The sequence below is a fragment of the Trachemys scripta genome, chromosome 10, assembly GCF_013100865.1.
Source record: "Trachemys scripta elegans isolate TJP31775 chromosome 10, CAS_Tse_1.0, whole genome shotgun sequence".
NCBI lineage: Eukaryota > Metazoa > Chordata > Testudines > Emydidae > Trachemys > Trachemys scripta.
The window spans coordinates 44,916,289-44,937,549 of record NC_048307.1 but is presented as its reverse complement, the minus strand read 5'-3'; the positions used below and the strand labels follow the sequence as shown (position 1 = coordinate 44,937,549).

The window sequence follows — 21,261 nt, the reverse complement described above, 5'->3', positions numbered from 1 at the left end:
ACCACCTCCTCATCCCTCCCGGCCCCTTACCCTGCCCGTATCTCCCCCCCTTCCCCGCTGGGCCTCCCCCACTTCGCCCCCCTTACCCTGTCCGGATCGTCTTGGTCCTCATCCCCCTTGGCCTCCCTCACCCCCGGGCCCCCTACCCCACCCTGATCTTCCCCCGGCAGGGCACCAGGCCCGCCCTATCCCGCCCAGATCTTCCTCCTCGCCCGGATCTCCGACCCCCTCCCCCGGGACCCTACCTCTCCTGGCCCCGAGCTCCGCACCCCAGCTGAGGCAGGCTGGACACGGCTCCCCTAGAGCAGGACGCGATGCCCGCTGCCTGACCCAGCAGCCCCGGAGCTGTGGCCGCGCTGCTGGCCCCCGGAGGTTCGTGGGTCCCAAGGCCGGGTCTGGCCTTGCGGGGGTGGGTCGGAGCAGGGAAGGGGCGCAGGCCACTGGCTCCCTGGAGAAGGCTCAGACAGGTGCCCCTGAGCTGAGGTTTCCGTCCCTTCCAGCCGGGATCGCGTGGTCTCGGCTCTTCTGGGCAGCCAGCAGGGGCAGCGGGCGCCAAGGGTGGGGGAGCTGAAGATGGCGGTGCTGCTGGCCTTTGTCAGTGTCTCGGTTAATCCCGGCCCCTCGTCAGTCCGGAGCCCTGGCCAGCCCTGTCCCAACCCGGGCGGAGTGACACGCACCAGGCACAGATAGCATCAGTGGGGAGGTCTGTCGGAGGGCAGGGGGTGAAATGACAGGGTTCCTTTAAACCACTGGAGTCTGGGATCTAGCGCACTCACCCATGGACGGGTGTGGGGCTGCAGGGAAGGGGCAGGCCAGCCTGTGAGCTGAGGCCAAAGCTGTTCTAGGAGTGGGAACCCCAAAAGCGAAGGCTCTGATGGCGAAAATGCTGGTGGCAGTTCTCTCTGAGCCCATTCAGCCTGCTGCCATCTCATTGACTCAATGCCAGGTGGGGGAAGGTACCCGATAGCCAAGATTCCCTAGGCAGGAACCCCTGCCAAGCTTGGCTTAGGAGCCAGCTGGTGCATGAGTCTCAGTAATAGAAAGGTGTGTAGCTCCGAATATAGCCCTAGAGTAAAAGAGAGAGGCCCTGCCCTAAAGGGTAGATAGCGTGGTCTGATGGGGTTACTTGTGCTCCACATGGATTGGGTTGCTATGGAAAGGGCTAATATCCTGCTTTTTTTAAAGAGGTCTGTACGGTGTAGCCAAATGAACACTAAAGAGCTCTGAGCTTTGTAACCCCTCCCGATATTGAGCTTTATTCTCTGCCCCTCATGCTGCTTCTCAGAGTGGGGATGATTTACAGCTCGTGGGCTGACTTGCAGCTGGATCCCAGGTACAAGAGCTGCTGTAACCCAGCCAGTCAGATAGGCTCCGTGCCTGGGCCTGGCATGGTGGGGAGGTGTCATCCGACTGGCTCCATTTGGTATTCCAAGTGCCACACCATGGCAGGAGAAACAGGAATCCCTGGCTAACGCTGCCTCCCTTGTACCACAGGTGTATTTTGATCTGCGGATCGGGGACGAAGATGTTGGCCGGATCGTGTTTGGCCTTTTTGGGAAGACCGTCCCAAAGACTGTGGAGAACTTCGTTGCCTTGGCCACAGGAGAGGTGAATGGACCCCTGGGCAATGCCCCTCACTCCAGTTTTCTAGCTCACACGGAGTTGCAGTGTGCATGAGTTGGTGTTGGCCCTGGTGTGTGTACTCACACCCACCGCCTCCAGAAGCAGGGAGAAAGTCAGGTGCTGGGCTGGGGAGCAGTAGGGAGCTCGTTCCAGCAGCACAGGAGGTGTGTTTGTTGGTAGCATCCATATTAATTACAGGCTGGATATGGTCACTGGTTGAGCAGACCTTCCATTTCTCCTTGATGGGGTGTGCCAACTGCCTAGACGCTGGATCAGAGGGTAGTTATCCTTTGCAGGCTGATCTTGAGAATTACACTTAAGTTTATCCTAAATACACATGAGGGGGGTGTTGCCTCAAGCCACAAAGACCTGTAAAAGGTCTAGCAGCAGTGCTCAGCATCCTGGCACTTCAACCCTACTTTTGATACCCACCCTCTTCTAGTTCTGCCTAGGGGGAGGAGGAGTGAGTGGGAGAGCATGGTCCTGCCTGGGGGAGTCACCAAGATACTTCCCAGTCTCGTGCTGCTGCGCTGCCTGTGAACCAAACCCCAAGGGAATGGCAGTGCGGCATGTCCCCTTTTTTTATGTAACTGGCTATCAAAAGGCTGAAGCCTGAGGCCCAAGACTGAGATTTCTGAGTGCAATGCAGAAGGCTGTTTGCTACACCCCTTCTTCTGTGGGTAAGGTGGAGGGGTTGGTGCACAGCTGCCCACTGCGGAGAGATCAGATCCCTCACTGGCTCCCAGCACTTGGAGCCCTGATTCTTGTTCACCCCCTGCTGCTGAGGGCCAGGAAGTGTTCTCCAGCAGAGCCCTTGGCGCCGATCACTCACTGTGGTGAGCACTGCGTTGGGGACTTTCAGTGGGAGTTGGATGTCTAACTCCTTTTGACCCATCTAAAAATCACAGCCCCTATCATACCAAACTCTTCTCAGCTCTGCCTTGCACTGGGACTGGAGACAAGTCCCACTACCCTCTGGGCTTGCTGGGGGCTAAAGCTCTTGGGACCCTGAGTTGGGATGCGTTGGAGAAGATGTGAAATTGCCCCAGGTTCCCATCCCTCCCCCTTCACCCAACCAGCTCCTGTCCTTGCCCAATTGCCTACCTTAGCACTGAATTTGCTACTCTCCTGGTAATCACTGCTCAGCCTGCTCCCATTGAGCTGTTCCTGGACTCCCCCGCAACCCTGGCTGCAGGTTACTGCATGCCTGATCAGTCACGTTTGAAAGGGTTTCTTCCCAACTATGAGGGCCAGAGACATAAATGAACAATCTAGACTGCAGCCAGATCTGGCTTCCCCCACCAGCTCAACCTGCCCTGTCTGGGGGGAGTGCCTCTTTGGGGAGATGGGCAGGCAATGAAGCAGTGATGGGGGGGGGAAACGGAGCAATCCCTTAGCTATTGCCCAGGCACTTGCTCCTCCCCTGGCCTCATGTTCACTCTTCTCTGTTCCAGAAAGGGTTTGGGTTCAAGGGCAGCAAGTTCCACCGTGTGATCAAGGACTTCATGATCCAGGGAGGAGATTTCACCCGCGGAGATGGCACCGGAGGTAACGCTGGGCTTGTGCCACCCTGCCACTATCCTGTGCTCCAGGCCATGAGCCTTGCTCATAGACTCCCTCAGGCTGTGAATCTGCTGCACTTGCCCAGTGCTCTGCAGAGCCCCTTTGGAGTTAGAGGCATAGGTGCCGACTCCATGGGTGCTCGGGGGCTGGAGCACCCACGGGAAAAATTAGTGGGTGCTCTGCACCCACCGGCAGCCAAGCTGCCCCCTCCTCGCCTCCTTCCCCTCCCTCCCCCCCGATTGCACGGCGTCCCTGCTCCTCTCCCTCCCTCCCAGCGCTTCCCACCCCACCGCCTAACAGTCTTTTGGGGGTGGGGGGGGAGGGTCATGGCGCGCTCAGGGGAGAAGGCGGAGAAGAGGCAGGGTAGGGGCGGTGACTTGGGGGAAGGGAGTGGAATGGAAGCAGGGCTGGGATGGGAAACAGCAGTGTGGGGTAGGAACTTTGGGGAAGGGATGGAATGGGGGTGGGGCAGTACCCACCGGGCAGAGAGGAAGTCAACGCCTATGGAGGGGTTCTCCTGAGTCCTGCTGTTCCCCAGTACTCCGGCTCTTGCTCAGACACCGCCCTACCAGGCATCACCCTTGGTAGGGGACTCCTGGCTGTTCTGTGAAGAAGGGTGTCCCAGTGAGCAGCCAGGCCTGAGCTGAAGCGTCTCCCATCAGCTGGTGTAATCAGAACTCCAGCTTAGAAAGGGTACTTGCAGAACAAAGTAATTATTGACGGATCCATCCCCAGTCATCCAGTCCCAGCATCTGGCAGTCTGAGGCTTAGGGAAACCCAAGCATGGAGTTGTATTCTTGATCTTGGCTAATAGCCATTGATGGACTTATCCTGCATAAACTTACCTAGTTCTTTTTGAACCCAGTTATACTTTTGGCCTTTCACAACATCCCCTAGCATCGAGTTCCACAGGGTGACTCTGCGTTATGTTAAGAAATACCTTCCTTTTGTTTGTTTTAAACCTGCTGCCTATTCATTTCATCTGTGTGACCCCTGGTTCTTGTGTTATGTGAAGGGGTAAATAACACTTCCTTATTCACTTTCTCCACACCAATCATGATTTTATTGACCTCTATAATATCCCCCCTTTGTCATCTCTTTTCCAAACTGAACAATCCCAGTCTTTCTCTCTCCTCATATGGAAGCTGTTCCATCCCCCTGATCGTTTTTGTTGCCCTTCTCTGCACCTCTGTTGCTAATATATCTTTTCTGAGACGGGGTGACCAGAACTACATGCCGTATTCAAGGTGTGGGTTTACCATCGATTTATATAGTGGCAGTGTGATATTTACAACCTTATTATCTATCCCTTTCCTAATGGTTCCTAACATTTTTTTTTTTAAATACTGTCACTGCACATTGAGCAGATGTTTTCAGAGAAGTGTCCACAGTGACTCCAAGATCTTTCTTGCGTGGTAACAGCTAATTTAGACACCGTCATTTTGTATGTCTAGCCAGGATTAGGTTTTCCAATATGCGTTACGTTGCATTTATCAACACTGAAGTTCATCTGCCGTTTTGTTACCCAGTTATGTGAGATCCCTTTGTAACTCTTTGCAGTCAGTTGAGTAATTTTGTATTGTCTGCAAATTTTGCCACCTCACTGTTTTACCCCTTTTTCCAGATCGTTTATGAATATGTTGAACAGCACTGGTCCCAGTACAGATCTCTGTGGGACCCTGCTGTTTACCTCTCTCGGTTGTGAAACCTGACCATGTATTCCTATCCTTTGTTTCCTGTCTTTTAGCCAGTTACTGATCCATGAGAGGACCTTCCCTCTTATCCCATGACAGCTTACTTTGCTTAGAAGCCTTTGGTGAGGAATCTTGTCAACGACTTTTTGAAAGTCTGAGTACACGATGTCCACTGGATCACCCTTGTCCACATGTGTTTGACTGCCTCAAAGAATTCTAATAGATTGGTGAGGCACGATTTCCCTTTTCAAAAACCATGTTGACTTTTCCCCAACAAATTGTGTTCATCTATGTGTCTGATAATTCTGTTCTTTACTGCAGTTTCAGCCAATTTGCCTGGTACTGAAGTTAGGCTTACCGGCTTCGCCTATGGAGCCTTTTTTAAAAATTGGTGTCACATTATTTATCCTCCAGTCATCTGGTACAGAAGCTGATTTAAGCGATATATTACATACCACAGTTAGTAGTTCTGCAGTTTTATATTTTGAGTTCCTTCAGAACTGCTTAATTTATCAGTTTGTTCCAAAGCCACCACCTCTGTTGACACCTCATTCTGGGACAGTCCCTCAGATTTGTCACCTGGAAAGAGTGGCTCAGGTTTGGGAATCTCCCTCACATCCTCTGCAGGAAAGGCCAATGCAAAGAATTAATTTAGCTTCTCTAAAACGGTCTTGTCTTCCACATGTGCTTCTTTAGCATTTCGATCATTCAGTGGCCCCACTGATTGTTTGCCAGGCTACCAGCTTCTGATGTACTTAAATTTTTTTTTGCTGTTTTTGTCTTTTGCTAGTTGCTCTTCAAGTTATTTTTTGGCCTGCCTAATTATACTTGTCTTGCCAGAGTTTATGCTCCTTCCTGTTTTCCTGAGTCAGATTTGACTTCCGATTTTTAAAGGATGCCTTTTTGTCTCAACCACCTCTTTTACTCTGCTCATAGTGGTGTTTTTTGGTCCTCTTACTATTTTTGGGCTTTTTAGTTGGGGCATACATTTAATTTGAGCCTTTATTATGATTTTAAAAGTTCCATGCAGGTTGTTGGCATTTCACTCTTGTGACTGTTCCTTTTAATTTCTGTTTAACTAGCTGCCTCGTATTTATGTATTTTCCCTTTTTGAAGTTAAATGCTACTTTGGTGGGCTTCTTTCATATTTTCCCCCCTGCAAGGATGTTAAATTTAATTACATTATGGTTGCTATTACCAAGCGGTCCAGCTATATTCACCTCTTGGACCAGATCCTGTGTGCCACTTAGGACTAAATCAAGAATTGCCTCTCCCCTTGTGGCTTCCAGGACTAGCTGCTCCAAGAAACATTTATTAATAGTGTCTAGAAATTTTATCTCTGCATCCTGTCCTGAGGGGATGTGTACCTAGTTAATATGGGGATAGTTGAAATCTCCCGTTATTATTGAGTTTTCTTTTGTTGTAGCTTTTCTAATCTCCCTGAGCTTTTCGCATTCTCCATCACCATCCTGGTCAGGTGGTCGATAGTATATCCCTCTGCTATATTGTTGTTCTTCAAGCATGGAATTTCTATCCACAGAGATTCTATGGTGCTATTTCATTCATTTAAGATTACTATATTGGACTGTTTTCTTTTACATATAGCGCCATTCCCCCACCACAACCTACTTGGTCATTCCTATATATTTTGTGCCCTGGTATTACTGTGTCCCATTGATTATCCTCATTCCACCAACTTTCTGTGATGCCTGTAACTATCAATAGCCTCATTTAATACTAGGCACTCAAGTTCACCCATCTTAGTATTAGACTTCTAGCATTTGTATACAAGCACTTACAAAAACAGTCAATATTTAGTTGTCTGCCTTCATGTGATGTAACTGAATGGGATGCCTTTTCCTTTGACTTTCTCTTCAGCTCCTACCTGTATTCTCTCAACTTCTATCCTCTCCTTTTTATTAGGCTATAGAGAATCCCCGTTAATAGATCCTCCCCTAAGAGAAATCTTTGCCCAAACCATGTGCTCCTCTGTGCCCGTTGGCTTTCCCCCAGTCCTTAACTTAAAAAACTCATCTACAACCCTTTTAATTTTACTGGCCAACAGTCTGGTTCCATTTTGGACTAGGTGGAGCCTATCCTTCCTGTGTAGCCGCCTCCTTTCCCAAAAGGTTCCCCAGTTCCTAATAAAGCTTAAAACCCTCCTCCCTCCATCATTGTCTCATTCATGCATTGACACACTGCAATTATACCTGGCTAAATGGCCCTGCATATGGAACTGGAAGCATTTCAGAGGATGCCTACCATGGAGGTACCTACCAGCCTAAATTTGGCCTCCAGAACCTCTGTCCTACCTTCTCTGTGTCACTGGTATCTACATATACCACGACCACTGGCTCCTCCCCAGCGCTGCATATTAATCTAGCTAGATGTCTTGAGAGATCTACAACCTTTGCACCCAGCAGGGACTTCACCATGCGGTTCTCCCGGTTATCACAAATCCAACTGTTTGTGTTTCTAATGATCGAATCCCCCATTACTATTACTGTCTCATCCTAATAACTGGTTCCCCTCCCCTGGAGGGGCATCCTCAGTGCGAGAGAACACCATGACATTATTTGGAAGGAGGGTCCCAACCATGGGATCGTTTCCCTCTGCTCCACTTTGATGTTCTTCTTCCCCAGGACTTTCATTCTCCTCAGCAGCACAGACTGGGTGATGGGGCTGCTCTCCTGGGTCCCAGAAAGTGTCCTCTGTGTACCTCTGTCTCCCTTAGCTCCTCCAGTTCAGCCACTCTGGGCTCAAGTGCCCTTATTCTGTCTCTAAGGGCTGGGAGCTGCTTGCACTAAATGCACATGTGCCACCTACCCACAAGGTAGGTAATCATTCAGTGCAATAAACTGGGTAGCCCCCACTCTGCTGATGGACTTCTGCCTGCATTGTTTTTACTCTTGCAGCTTTTTTTTGGAGGAGTGGGAGGTTTGATTGGCAGAACATGAGGGGATCTGGTTCTCACACTCTTCTGAAGTCTCTTGCAAAACTCTGCTGTTCGCTAGCTCCTCTGGTTGCTTAGGAGCTGGCTTTTTAACCGCCTGTTCTCCTTTATGGTCCCTTGACAAAGGGGCAGGACTACTCATGGGATTAGGAATGAAAGGCTGGCAGGTGAGAACCTTGTTAAGAAGCTCCCAGCCTGGCCTAGCAGGTGGCTAGGCTCAGCACTCAGCGCGCCCCCCCCCCCCCCGACAAACCGACCACACACAGCAAGCGAACAGACAAGAAGCTCCACCAAGGGTCGCTTAGTCACTCCTGCTCTAGCAGCTGCCCCTTGGTGCAACGTATCTTAGCTCCCACCCTGACTCTTGCACTAGCAGCCAGGCGGGCATGTGGAAAAGGATGGGCACTATATGCCTTTAACAGTTCAGTCTCCCTGGGAGAGCCCTGGCCAACAATCCTTACACAGGAACTAGGAGGGCTTCTGCCTGGGACCCTTCCCTCTTGTTCATTCCTAAAGCTGAGCCACTGCTGTTCAAGCAGAGACTAGCTCCTTACTGCGGATCTGTATTGTGACTTGCAGAAGGTGGGTGTCCCCTGGGAGCTGTCTATGGAATGGGACCTATCCTCCTGTCTGCCACAGCACTGCTCTCAGCCACAGCTCAGTGCACCCCTCGCCTGCCAGCATGGGGCTCCCTGACCATAGCTGTGGCACTTCCCCTCCTTCCCAGAGGGTGTGTTGGTTCCTGTAGATGGAGGGAGGATTTCCCAGCAGCCTCACCGAGGGTACTGAGCCCTGCATGATGGGGGTAGATGTGGGGTCTCTTCTCCCTGATGGAGGTTCCTGCCTCTCTGGATGTGCTAATATGCTCCTTTGGTGCCAGCGGTGGGAGCTGACCTGCATAGAACCCATGACTGTAAGCTGCTCCTCTTCTTTCGTTGCCAGGCAAGAGTATCTATGGTGACCGTTTCCCTGATGAGAACTTCAAGCTGAAGCACTATGGACCTGGCTGGGTTAGCATGGCCAATGCTGGCAAGGATACCAACGGCTCCCAGTTCTTCATCACCACAGTCAAGACTCCCTGGCTGGATGGCAAACATGTTGTGTTTGGCAAAATCCTGGAAGGGATGGTAAGGAGGAAGCCCCATCCCTGTGGAGGGGAGATACCTGCGGGGATGTGGGGTGGGGGAAGTGCCCCAGAGGGAATGGGGCCTGGGCTGCATGTTAGACTTCGCTAGAGGGCCAGACAGAGCCCATAGCTGCTGTGTCCCTGGAAACAAAGGCTGAAGGGGGTGAGTCTAGTATTGTCCTGGCTCCTGGGAGAGGAGGCTCCTTGTATACATTTTCTGGAGCAGGCCTGAGGGTGAGACAAGGGAACAGCTGGGAGTTACACTTAGAGCTTACCAGCTGGAAAAGGGGAAAGGGTGGAAACACCCCTCTCAGCTTTGGCTGTCAGGGGACCCTGTGCATAGGCACATCCCATCCTCACTGTGGGTGTCCCCTAGGATGTGGTGAGGAAGGTGGAGAACACCAAGACGGACAGTCGGGACAAGCCCCTGAAGGATGTCACCATTGCTGACTGTGGCACCATCGAGGTGGAGAAACCATTTGCCATTGCCAAAGAGTAAACCATCCTGCCCCAGCACCAGGGCAGGGCCATGCAGCCAGAGCTGGCCTGTGAAGGGCTGGGGGCTGTGATGCTCCACAGGGTCCCTCGGCTCTAGCTACCTTCTGGGTGAGCAGCAGCTGTACCCTGCCACCAACCTCCTGCCCGGCCTCTCCTCCCATTCTCTGTGACCTAACACATTCTGTCTGGCCAGCAGAGGGGGTGTGGATCCATCACTTTTGTAAGAAGCACATGCACCAATAAATGTGATCAGTGTGTTTTTTATAGCACTGCCTGGAGTGGGCTTCCTCTAGGGCCTGAATGTCCCCCAGCTTCTGAGAAGGCACAGCTCACAGCCCCTGCATAAATAGATTCTTCCTGAGCAGGGCAGCAACCAGCCTTTTGCTTCTTTTATGTCCCACTACTGTGGCTAAGGCATTTGAACAGGGAGCTTGGGGGCACCTGACCTGCTTTGGACCTCAGGGAAGGCAGGGGTGGTGTCTGCACCTCCCTCTCTATTGCAGGGTGGTTCCCCTGGCAGGGGTTGCACTTCCTGCTACTGCTAGCACAGTCCCTAGGACCCACTCATTCTCCCCTAGTGAGTACATCATCCCCCGCCACTTGGTTACAGTGTGGTACAGGCAACGCACCCAGTGGTGGGGCTCTGCCCAGTACCTTATCCATGAGAACATCCTGTAGTTGCAATTAGGCTTTTGTCTTCTTTCGCCCCTTGGCTGAGAGGCCAAACAGGGCATGTTACACACACAGTTTATGGGCCCTAGGTTCTAGTCCCAGATAAACACAGTGCAGCCGCTATCTTCAAACCAGACCTGAGTGATTTATTGCCTATATACATCTGCACAGTTCCCTTTAGCCTGCAGGAGGCCAATCCTGGGGCTCTGCATGGGTCGGGGACACCATCTCACCCCCCTCCCCAGGCTCTATCTAGCCTGGCAGGGGCAGGAGCCTGGCCACCCCAGCCATAGTGCAGGTGGCAGCACTTCCACTTGCTATGGCCAGAGACAGCACTGCTGGAGCAGTTAGGGTCTGGCCTGACAGCTACCCCAAGTGCTCACTGAGAACAGTCCCTCAGGAGCTTCCAGCACAATCTCCATGTGTGTTAGGCACCAGCCCCCAGGCTCAGCAGCATCTCCCCCTTTTGTCCACCCCATGTGTGGGAAGGCAGGAACAAGTCCCAGGGGAAAGGAAGGCACAGCCACTGAGATAAGTCAGCAATTCCTAGATAGGACAACCGAGCGGTGCTCCCACTCCAGTAGTGGGGCTGGTGAAGCCTGAGCAATGGCTCTGTGGTGGATATCCTCATGAGCCCTGCTGGCTAAGCACTTGGGGCTCTGCCAAGCACTTTGGGACTGCCTTCCCCCAGCAGGAGCTTGCTGGTCTGTAGAAGCCTCGCAACACACCACTCAGAACTATGTCTGGCAGCAGCTCTGCAAAACAGGAGAGGAAAGGGGTTAAAAGCACAGCTGTTTCTTGGCAGCAGCAGGAAGACTGGAACTAGACCAAACTCTGGGAGCAGAGCCCTGCAGGGGATTTTTTAATCTTATTCCTGGGGGGTTCCAGTGTGCAGGAGTTAAAGGGGGACCAGATACCAGATTCAGCTCCCCACCCTCTCTTACATTAAGATTTAGAACCAGGTGGTAGCCCAGGAACTGCCAACAGTTCCTGTTTCCAGCCTTGCTGACAAGACAGGGCTGCTGCAGGGCATCAGATCCCCTCGGCTTGGGGAGATGGGCTAATGGAACTGCAGCTAACCTATTCCAGCCATCACCCATGCTCCCCACTGGCCCAGCTTGTCTAAAGGGTTCCAAGAAGCCCTTTACAAGCTGAGCCAGGTTCTAGGCTGCATGTTACCCCCCTGACAGACATTGGCCCCATCCCTATATGAAAAAGCATTTCACACACAAGTAGAGCATGTCTAACAGCAGCCTACAGCACTGCATGGCAGGAACTAGAGTACTGTATGCTTCTGAAACAATGGGAGGGGGAATTAGGACAGCAGAATAGACCCCACTGCAAAATTTGGCAAAAAACTTCCCCAGGCCATTGTTCTGGACAGTGCAGCTGTGGGCAGTTTTTACATCTTCTCACCAGGGCCTTTGCCCTCTTCCAAGCTTTCTAGGGAAGGATGGAGCAGGGGGTGGTTAGAAAAACTTTTTTCTCCTGAAGACCATTCCTGCCCGGCACGCTTGCATGGGCGAGATGCCAGGCTGCAGCGGCTGGACTGCACAAGAGGGAAAAGAGGTCAGGCCCCATTGAGACCTTTGTTCCTCTTGGTTTTGTGAAATGTGCCTTTTGGGGAAGCAGGTGGGTCCTGCTCTGCTCCCAGTAACACTCAAATGGCCCCTGTGTGGGGAGCAATTGTAGGGTTTAAACCTCATGCACTTGCCAAATATGCTGCCAAGGGGCAGTTTTGCTGCAAATGTGAGTAGAGAAGAGGGGCAGCACCTCACAGTACACCCCTCCTTAGTAAAAGGGAACCAGCTTGCAGGATGCCAGCATCCCTTTGGGAGCAGCAAACACCCAGAAGAGGCTGTTGGGGGCAGCCTGCCCAGGAGCAGGGGAATCCGTGCCCTCAGCCCAGCACACAACATTTCCATTGCATCACCTGCCCCAGGACCCGGTGCCCCTGCCTTACCTGTAGAGGAGGGAAGCACATATGGGTCTCTGTGGAAGATCATAACCGGCCGGTGGGAGAGCAGGAAGCCGTGGCTGTAATGAGAGAGGCCAATGAGGACCTGGCTGTTCTGGGGCAGTGACATGAGTGGCTAGTGAGAGCAGCCTGACAGGCTCCCCCCACACCGTCTCTCCAGTGCCTGGGTCCTGGCAAGGCAGGTGCTGGCCCAGCTGGATGGGGGTGGGCATGGGACACAGGTTCACTAGTGCCCAGTGGGGCTCTCGCATGCCTGCACTGTAGCTCCTGGGCAGGTTCCCTTTTGCTCTATAAGGGAGCTCCTTAGTGCAGCCCATCTTCCCCCATTGGGGGGTAGCAGATCAGCTCTCCCAGCCAGCAGGGGATTTCCTTACCCGCAGGGATCTAGACAAAGCGGTTGGAAGGTGGGGCTGTTTCTTCCAACTGAACCAGTGGAGGGTGGGGGGGACAATAACTGTGCAAGCCATTTGATGAGGGAGCTGAGCCCCCACTGCTGGGAGAATTGTTTTAGAAGCAGCCAGCCACCAGGAGGTGCCCTTGCCCTGCAGGTGGCCCAGCTAGCGAGCCCACGAGCTAGGACCCCCATCCAGAGCTTGAGCAGGTCAGCCAGCAACTGGGAGCCCTGCCATGAGCCCCCTACAGCTGGAGTAAGGTCCCAACAGTCGCACTGGGTGGAGCACAGGGCCTGGGAGGAGGCAGAAGGGTGACTTCCCTCCTCAGACTGTAAGAAAACAGAGTCAAGGGAGTGAAGGGCCCAGGCCCTTGGGGGCTGGAGGGGGGACAGGTGCTGCCCTCCCCTCTGTTAGACAGAGGGACATACAAAATCAAGACATCAGGGACCAGGTGCATCTCATCTGTGGCTGAGTTTGCACACAGGCAATTTAAATCTGTTCTGGGTAGGGGAGCACAAGTTCAACAGCTGCTAAGAGCTGCAGCTGATGCCCTGTGCTGGTGCACTAAGGGCAGGGTTGCTAGGGCAGCCCCCTGCTGGAGAAGCATGGAACTGCTCTGCTGCACAGGTGAGAGGCCACAGCCTAAGGGGCTGAGCAAACAAAGGAAGAAATCCCCATTGTAACACATTGTCACTCCTAGTCAGGCAGCCTTAGCCTGCCTGCCAGGGAGCATGAGCAATTAGCCCCATTTCACAGATGGGGAAATGGCATTCGAGAGAGGGGATGGGACCTTTCCAGGGTCATCTAGCAAGTTACTGGCACAGCTGGGATTAGAACCTAGTGGCTCCAGCCACTAGGCAATGCTGCCTAACATGAACACTAACCCCTCCAGCCCCTCCCATGCCCAGGGAGGGCACCAAGGAATCACTTGAGCTTGGAGACTTTGGCTTCCACCAGTGGGCGCCCCAGGCCTCAGGATACTCACTCCAGGCTGCTGGCCTTGGCATCCTGCTGAAAGTGCCTGAGCTTCAGGAAGTCCAGCAGATCCTTAGGCAGCTCCTTGTTGTAGTACAGGACGCCCTGCAGCAAACAGAGTGGGCAGGTTAGAGCTCGCCAGAGCCCCTCGCCCCATGGTGGGGGGGACACCCAAGCAGAGAGCACTTGGGCCTTTCTAAGGGAGCAAGCCCAAGTCCACTCCAGGGGGCTCAAACCCAGCCCAGGAGTCACCAGTGATGGAGTCCCAGGCGTGGGCTGTGGGGAAACATCCTACCTGAATGTAAACCTCCAGGCCCTGCCGCCGCTGCTCCTGCACCTTTGACATCCAGTTGGGGACTCGCTTGGGGGGGAAATCTGGGACCTTGCACATCTTCTTTATCTAGGGCAGAACATGGTGTTACCATCAGACAGAGTCACAGCCCACCTGCTGCTTGTAGCTACAGGACACCAGGGTCCTGTGGGGCCCTGGGCTAGAGGTTCTGCTCTGGGGATCCATGTACCACACCATGGCAGGAGGACCCCTCCCCTCTGACACAGCAGCATTGAGCCCCCTCAGGAGCTGCAAAGGTCTCTTCTCCTCCCAGCACCAGCAGGGGTGGCAGCATGCCCCCACCTCTTCAATATTACACCCCAGTTGCTGGTTCATCTGCTTGGGTGGGCCCCAGCATTCCTCCCCTCCTGCCAGGATCCTCTATCAGGGTGGTGCTGGTGAGGCCTCCAGGGGTTTTTGCATGAACACCCCTGTGAGATAACACAGGTCCCCTTCTCACAGTGACAGGCCCAGGCCCAGGCTCAGGCAGGTGTCGCCATGTCAATTACACTCTGCCATATTTTCAAGCCCTTTTTTAAAAAAACAAAAACAGAAGGTAAGTAAACAACACCTCAGCTCAGGCTGATGCTGCCCAGGCCTTAATCTGGTGCTGGCTGAAGGGCTGTGGGCCCCAGGCACAGTGCAGCTCGGGGAAGAGAACTACAAAGAGGTCCATGTTATCCCATCTCCCTGTTCCAGTCACGCAGGGACGCGACTTCCCTTGTAATTGGCACGTGCCCAATCCGCGAGCATACCCCGGAGGAGCAGAACATAGACAGGGAGACAGACTAACATCTGGCAACACACGTGTGGAGGAAATGCTGCCAGACAGCACGTTTGCAGGGATGAATTCCTCAAAGGCAGCAGCTGGGCCCTGTAGCAGTGGAAAGAGCAGTCCCTGGGGTTTGCTGTGCAGCACAGCAGGCAGCAACGGTAACATGCAGTTTACCCCCGCTCCCCATTCCAGCTGCTTGCCCGGCCGGCCCTCACCCTTTTATGCAGGGCATGGAACTCGCTGTAACGCTTCTCAATGGTATGTTTCCGGCCATTGCACAGCACCTCCACCGTAAACACCTGCAACAGCACAGGAGAGACGTGAAACAGGCCTGACAGGCCCCAGTCTTAGTGCAGAAATACATCATAAGAGCACCCCATTCCCAGTACCCTCAGCCCCCTCTCCCCAGCTGCCCAGACTGGAGAAGGGACATTGCTTCCCTGTAGCCCTCGGGTGGGGCAGCTGCTCACAGGGCTGTGAAACTGCAGTGTTTGCTTAGCAGTGAAAGCAGTCGTGTTCCCTCTCCCAGAATGCACTGCAGCTGTGTAAGCACAATCCAGTGTCAGGCTGAAGCAAACAGAGTCACAAAAGGCTCTTTTAGAGCAGGTTCTGGCTCCAGCTGGGAGGGGAGCAGTGCGGCTAGAGAAATTCCTCTCTTGCAGGGCACAGCCCTGCCATCCTTAGCATCTGCAAACTGGCTGAAAGGCCTCATGCAACCAACAGGCCAACACAGCTCAGCTCCCTGAGCTCAGAAATCCATTGCATCTCCCATCCTGCCGCACCCTGCGCAGCAGAGATAGAGGAGACGCTGCCACCATCACATGTAGGGCGGAGCAAGCTCTGCCTGAGCAGTGCACAGCTACATCAGAGTCATGCTAGGGTAGCACATGAAGAATTGCAGCCAGCTGGCACTGCAAGGAGGCTGGGCGTGGGCAGGACATAGCTAGGAATTGGGCCGGACGACCCGCCTGTCAAAGAGTGCCAGCGATCATTAATGATCAGCTGTCAGCCCTGCCTCACATTGGAATATGGCCCCTCCAGCAGCACAGCACCCCATAGCCCCACACAGGGCACCAAAGTGAGCATTGATACCATGGCAGCGCGGAGGTCTCCCATCCAAGGGCTGACCATGTTTAACCCTGCTTAGCACATGAAATCTGACAACGGCTGCACAATTGCACATTGTGCGTGCACACGTCCGTCTGACACACTGTGGTGGGTAGAGCCGAGCTAATGCAGCAAGGCTGTTCTCGTGAGCCCAGCAGTGTTTGCCTGCACCATGCTCACACCCCTCATGCGTTCGTTTCGCTCCTCCTAGTGTTGGACACATGAGCACAGCAGGCAGCAGGTCGCACAAGCTTCCCTCGCGCAAGGGGTTGGAATTGGCTCTCTGGCTGAACAGTTGCTCAACACAGCAGGACAGGACCCCGAAACCCCTCACCAGCGCCTGGCACAGAGGACAATTAAATGAGCCAGGCAGAATCTGGCCATGGCCTCCCCAGCCATGACAGTACAGAATTACTCAGTGTCCCATAGTGACACAAGTCAAATTCCAGCCAGCGCCCAGGCTAGATGGCTCACAGCAGCCTCATCTCCTGCGAGTGACTTTGAAACCAGGCCTGGGCAGCCAGAAAGGAGGGCGTTCAACATCTCCTAGAATTCTCACAAGGGGCCCTCAGCTCTCTCCCCCTCCCCACACACAAGCCAAGCCCCAGGGGCTCCTCAGTCCTTCCTCATCCAATCAGGGAACCAAAACAATCTCACAACCAACTAACTGGGACCAGCTCACAGATCCCCTCTACCACCAGCCTCCTGGTGGTGCCCAGATGAGAAGACGTGCTTAGTGCATGCCAGCGGCATGGTGACCTGCTCGTGCCCATGCTGGCAGCAAGACAGGGGAAGTCCCTCAGGTCAACACCCAGGGCTGGGCTGCTGGCCAAGCACACCTGCAGCGAGGCAGACCCTGTTGCCAGTCATATCAAGGCTGAGTCTCTCCAGCAGAAGCGGGACATGAAGGGAGCCTGACCCAGCGTAACAGGGCTTGGGCAGGCAGGGAAGGACACTGTAGCTAAGACAGCCAGCATGCTCCATGGACTTATAAGCAGGGGAACAGGGGGAGTGGTGTTGCCTCTGCACACAGCACTAGTGAGACCATTCCTGGATCCCGCATCCATCTGCTCTCTGCCTGATGTTGATGGGTCACAGGGGACTGCAAAGCAGAGCAGGCCCGGACAGTGCAGGCAGTAGTGAAGTTTGATCCACTTGCCTTCCCCAGCTGCAGGAAGTGAAGGGGGGAATGTTTAACAGCTGTGCAGACAGACAGCCACTGGGTGGGGTCAGAGCTGGGGAGGGGCTGTTGAATCAGCAGGCTGGGAAAATGTTGAGTATGTTGGCTGGCACCACATGGGGCTTCTTCAGCAGCCTGCTCTCCTGGGGAAGGCAGGGAGCCCATAGGCCAGCACAAACCCCTCGGGCTTAGGGCTGCAGGAGGGAGGAAGGAACAGAGAGAAAGTGAACTCAAGTCCCCAGCTGGGGCAGGCTGCTGCCAATCAGCCAGGGAGTTTTACCGGCTCCCACCTGGCCAGTGTGGTTGGAGCAGGGAGGGGATGATGGCGAGCTGCTGACTGATGCCATAAAAGAGCTTGGGGGGGGGAGCCTTCTCTGGGCCTTGGCTACACCCTGCTCCATTGCCCTCCCATGCAGAGGGATGAGCTGTGGAGGAGTTATTGGAAGGGTTTAACCCTTTCTCTGCCTTACAGAGGGCTGGCATGTTTATAACCAGACAGCGACTTGTGCTTATGCCACACACCAGCGTCAAGCCCTGTAGCTTTTACATGCTGCTGAGCTGCGGGGGGGGTCAACCCACAGCTCCTGAGCCCACAGCCAACTGCAGTGCTGGGGGTTAGTGTCCCAGCAGCAGACCCCAGACTCAGACCCTGGGAGAGCAGCAAACACACACAACTCTCACTCCGCTGGGCTGGAGGGACCTCAGCCCGGAAGGAGCTGGGACAGCACGGTCCTGAGGACTGCCGAGAGAGCCAGCAACGGGGGCGGGACAGGCCCTGGCTCACGGAGTCCCCAAGGGGGAGAGTGATCTCTAGGGCCTCCGAGAGGGAGAAAAAGCCATTGGTCACTCGCCTACTATTAACTGGCTGAGACTCTCCCTGTGGATGGGCCCGGGCAGCTGTCGGGTGGGAACCGCTAACTACTGACCTGGCTCGTCCTGCTCCAGCCCCCTGTTCTCTCCAGTGGGGCTTGTCTCCCGGGGGTGCCACTATTGCACCCGCATTGCCGCCCCCCTCCGCCACCAGGGCACAATCTGAAGCGGGTTATAAAGAATTTCCTGCGCCAGGAGAAGTTATCACAAGCCCCCCCGGCGGCAGGAGCCAGGTGAGCCCCAGGGCAGCCGCGGCGGGTGGGCTGGTCGCGCCACAGGGCGGAGCAAGCCCCGGCCTCGGATTTCTGTTACTCACTAATGGGGCCGGGACACTAAAAGGGAGAAGCTCTGGAGTCTCCGTGCCCCACCTCGGGCTCCTTGGCTGCTGGCCCCAGTGCACCAGCGGGGCACCCCTCGGATCCCCCTTCCTCCGCGGCCAGAGGCTCGCCGCGGCACCGAGCAGTGAGGTCCCGGCGCGACGTGACCTGGCTGCGGACCGGGGCTGCGCCGGGCCCCGGGACTCAGCAACTGCGGGGGGAGCCCACGGGCCGCAGCGACTCGCCCCTGGGCCGCAGCGCCACCTCCGCCACCCCGGGCCCGCTCCCCTCAGCCAGGTGCGGTCCCCGCCCGGGCGGACTGAGCCGGGCCCCCCAGCCGCGGGGCCGCACGTGGTCGCCGGGCTCAGCCCGGGTGATCCAGGGCGACGCGCCACGGGGACCGGGAGCAGCGGCTGGGAAGCGGGGGAAGGAACCAGCGGCAGCCCGGGGACCCCCCAGGACCAGACCGGACACCTCACCGTGTGCGTCTTCTCCGGGCTCGGCTCGGCCTCGGCCCCCGGCCCCACCGCGGGGATAGACACCGCGATCATCGCGCCGCAGGTCGGGCTGGGGAGCCCGCTCCATTCATCGCTGCCCCGCTCCGGGCCCCGCCCCCGGCGCCCGCCCGTAGCACGCGTCTATCCCCGCTCGGGACTGGTCCCCGGAGTGGCGGCCCTCCCGCTCCCGGCCGCCCCCAGCGCCCAGCCCCCGAGACAGCCTGGGGCATGGCACCCAGGGGCCGCCCTGCGCGGCGGTTAGCCTGGCACCGGGCCACCACACCGCCCAGCTGGAGCCGGGCACCTCTGCTGTGTCACCGGCTGTAATCCGGCCAGCAGCGGTAACCCTGGCAGGGACTCAGGGAAGACCTAGGGGCGCAGACACCAGCGAGGGCTGACAGCCTGAGTCCGACCTTGGGTCTGCGTCTTCGCTGCTAGTGTTCCCTGGGCTAGCCTAGCTGTGTCTCCCTGGGCCTCAATTGCACTGTACCCAGTGCCTGCCTACCAGATAACTTTGTCATTCATTCACTCTGATTGAAGGTTTCGCGTGCCAGTCATACATTTTAACGTAGCTTGCCTTCCCCCTGATATAAAGTCTCCCCCAGGGAAGGGGGGAGGCAGTGGCTATTCACTGCAACCTTCTGCATCTGCATGGAATCACAACCTGGGGCAGGGAGAATCCTCTCCCTTTACAGGTGCAGTGCACAGAGAGCCCAGGGACAGCCCCCCCTCCCAGGTACGCATGTAAACACCCACCCACACCCACCATCAGTGCTGGTGGTGGAACACTTGGAATCCTATATCAAGAGCTCAGGCCAAAGGAGCATGTTACTGCTCCTCCCCCCAGGAATAACTGCAGGGCCTACAAACAGAATGGATTTCCCCAGTGTTCTGCGTCCATGTAAGGAGTTCCCATTCCATTCTGTGTGAGTGTCCGAGCCTGGCCCCACAGCTCAGGTCTCTTCCCCGCAGGAAAGGGAAGTGACACCTCGGCCGGCTGCTGTTTTACTCAGACCTGCAGGGAAAAGACGAAGCAGAATCCCCCCATTCCGCTTTCACTTCTTATTTCTGCTAAAGGCCCCCACTGCAGTGAAATGAGCAGAACAGCAAAGTCCCCACAGGCAAGAGGAAGGATCCCTGCACACATGGCCCCAGGGAGAGGCGCTGGGGCTAGGAGGGAGCTAGGGGCACTTGAGATATCTTGGGGAGCTAATATGCTGGCTAGACAACCACAGCACAGGCATGAGTTGGCCAAGCTCCCCCTGCCTCTAGACTTGCTGATGCCCTTCAGTTCCCGCAGCCCTCAGCTACTCCAGCCCAGGACACCTCCCCCACACAGCTCTGCCAGTGCCCCTCAAACCCAGCCTGCAACCCCTGCTATTCTAGTGCTGGGTTCCCCTTAAATCCCCCCAGGCCGAAGGAGCCAGTGTGCCGGTGCTGGCTCTCCATGGTGGCTCTATTTAGCTAATCCCTGATTGCTCCAGGGTTTACCTCCATTGCTGACACCCGTCTCGGGCATTAGTGAAGGGGTGGGGGGGCTGGGAGGCACACTCTCACAGCACACCAGTCCAGACCCAGAAGAGCAGGGTCAGTGAGAGATCCCATATGATGCACTTCAGGCTGTAATCTCAGGATGGGTTGGGGTGATGAAGGTTCGTTTGGCAACAAGGACTTGGTGGAGCCAGAAGGTTGAGATACCACTGCTGAGGCTAGGAGCCTGAGACAAGGCTCTATCATGCAATGTTGGGGAGGGAGGGGGACTTCTCCTGGGCCTGTTTTCAGGCTGGGTTGGCATCACTCATATTCACGGTTGTGGATAGATTTGTGGGGTCCGCTTGGAGGTCACTTACAGGGCCTGAGCTTCGTGTGTGTGTGTGGGAGTGCTGTTAAGGTTAGCTGGTGCTGTGCTCCTCCCTGGGATCAGTGACACAGGCTCTTCCTTTTCTTCCATCCTGCTATAGATGTGGGTTTGTTTGGCAGTGGTGAGCCCAGCTCTAAGCTGGGGCTAAAAGCCCCCTGGGGGGTTCTGGCCTTGCCTTGCCTGGGAAAGGGAAAACACGGGGTGGGATGGGAATCCGCGTAGCCTGCAAGGCAAACAGGAGCCAGCACAAGCAAGAGCTGCAGCCAAGTCCCATTCCATCATCCCAGGAGCAGGCAGCCAGTACGGTGCTAAGCCAAAGAACAAGGGCTCTGCTGTGTCTCCCTGTAGCACTGGGGACATCAGCATGTGAGCCACTGCCAAGGCAGCAGCCCAGCAACACTTCAGCAGCCAGCCGGCATGCTCAAGAAAGTGAGTTTGGCTGTGGTTCCTGGCCCCTCAGCTGGGGCAGGACAGACAGGCTCAGGGAGAACGAGACAGGAAGTCACAGAGACTGAGATCCTCGGCGTGCAGTCTGCTGGCCTATCCTTCACTTCAGCGCCATTGGGGCCACATCCAGCCCTGTTAGGAACAGACCCAGTCCCAGTGAAGTCAGTGGGAGCTGTGCCCTCTTACATGTCTGAATTTGACCCAAGGTCTGTGCTTGGACTCTCACCCCTGGCACTCAGCCACCCTTTGTTCTGCCTCTTTGTTACCTAGCTGCTTTCAGAGTACGCAGCTCCTAAAGCAAATACACGGTCTCTTCCCTGTGGGCCAGGTGCCCTGCAGCACACGCTGCAAGCAGTGGTGCATTTGCCTGCCGACTGCATAGGGCGGGGCAGGCTATAAGGA

At 55.3% G+C, this 21,261-nt stretch overlaps 2 protein-coding genes across 2 annotated transcripts in view; one reads left to right on the top strand and one right to left on the bottom strand.

Annotated features, from left to right (window-relative positions):
• Window positions 1–9,723, top strand: part of PPIB (peptidylprolyl isomerase B) — a 14,975-nt gene extending 5,252 nt beyond the window's left edge. Inside the window, exons 2-5 of the mRNA XM_034784067.1 lie at window positions 1,495–1,608; window positions 3,078–3,171; window positions 8,776–8,960; window positions 9,336–9,723. Coding sequence (XP_034639958.1) covers window positions 1,495–1,608; window positions 3,078–3,171; window positions 8,776–8,960; window positions 9,336–9,458 — 516 coding nt within the window. The 3' untranslated portion in view covers window positions 9,459–9,723. The remainder of the gene's footprint in view (window positions 1–1,494; window positions 1,609–3,077; window positions 3,172–8,775; window positions 8,961–9,335) is intronic.
• A 531-nt stretch (window positions 9,724–10,254) lies between these two features.
• SNX22 (sorting nexin 22) lies at window positions 10,255–18,995 on the bottom strand. Its single transcript, XM_034784068.1, has 6 exons — window positions 18,534–18,995; window positions 14,796–14,879; window positions 13,770–13,874; window positions 13,485–13,579; window positions 12,093–12,166; window positions 10,255–10,884 (listed from the first exon to the last, which is right to left on the bottom strand). Exons 1-6 carry the CDS (start codon window positions 18,603–18,605, stop codon window positions 10,757–10,759), a joined length of 558 nt encoding a protein of 185 aa, XP_034639959.1. The 5' UTR covers window positions 18,606–18,995; the 3' UTR covers window positions 10,255–10,756.
• Between the last annotated feature and the right edge of the window lie 2,266 nt (window positions 18,996–21,261).

Bases quoted from the DNA above. Each gene is read 5' to 3' on its own strand.
- SNX22 (XM_034784068.1), bottom strand. From the start codon at position 18,605: ATGATCGCGGTGTCTATCCCCGCGGTGGGGCCGGGGGCCGAGGCCGAG. The intron at 13,875-14,795 runs GTGAGGGCCGGC...GTTCTGCCCTAG, and splicing joins TCCATGCCCTGCATAAAAGG to ATAAAGAAGATGTGCAAGGT. The intron at 12,167-13,484 runs GTGAGTATCCTG...CTCTCATTACAG, and splicing joins GCCAAGGCCAGCAGCCTGGA to CCACGGCTTCCTGCTCTCCC.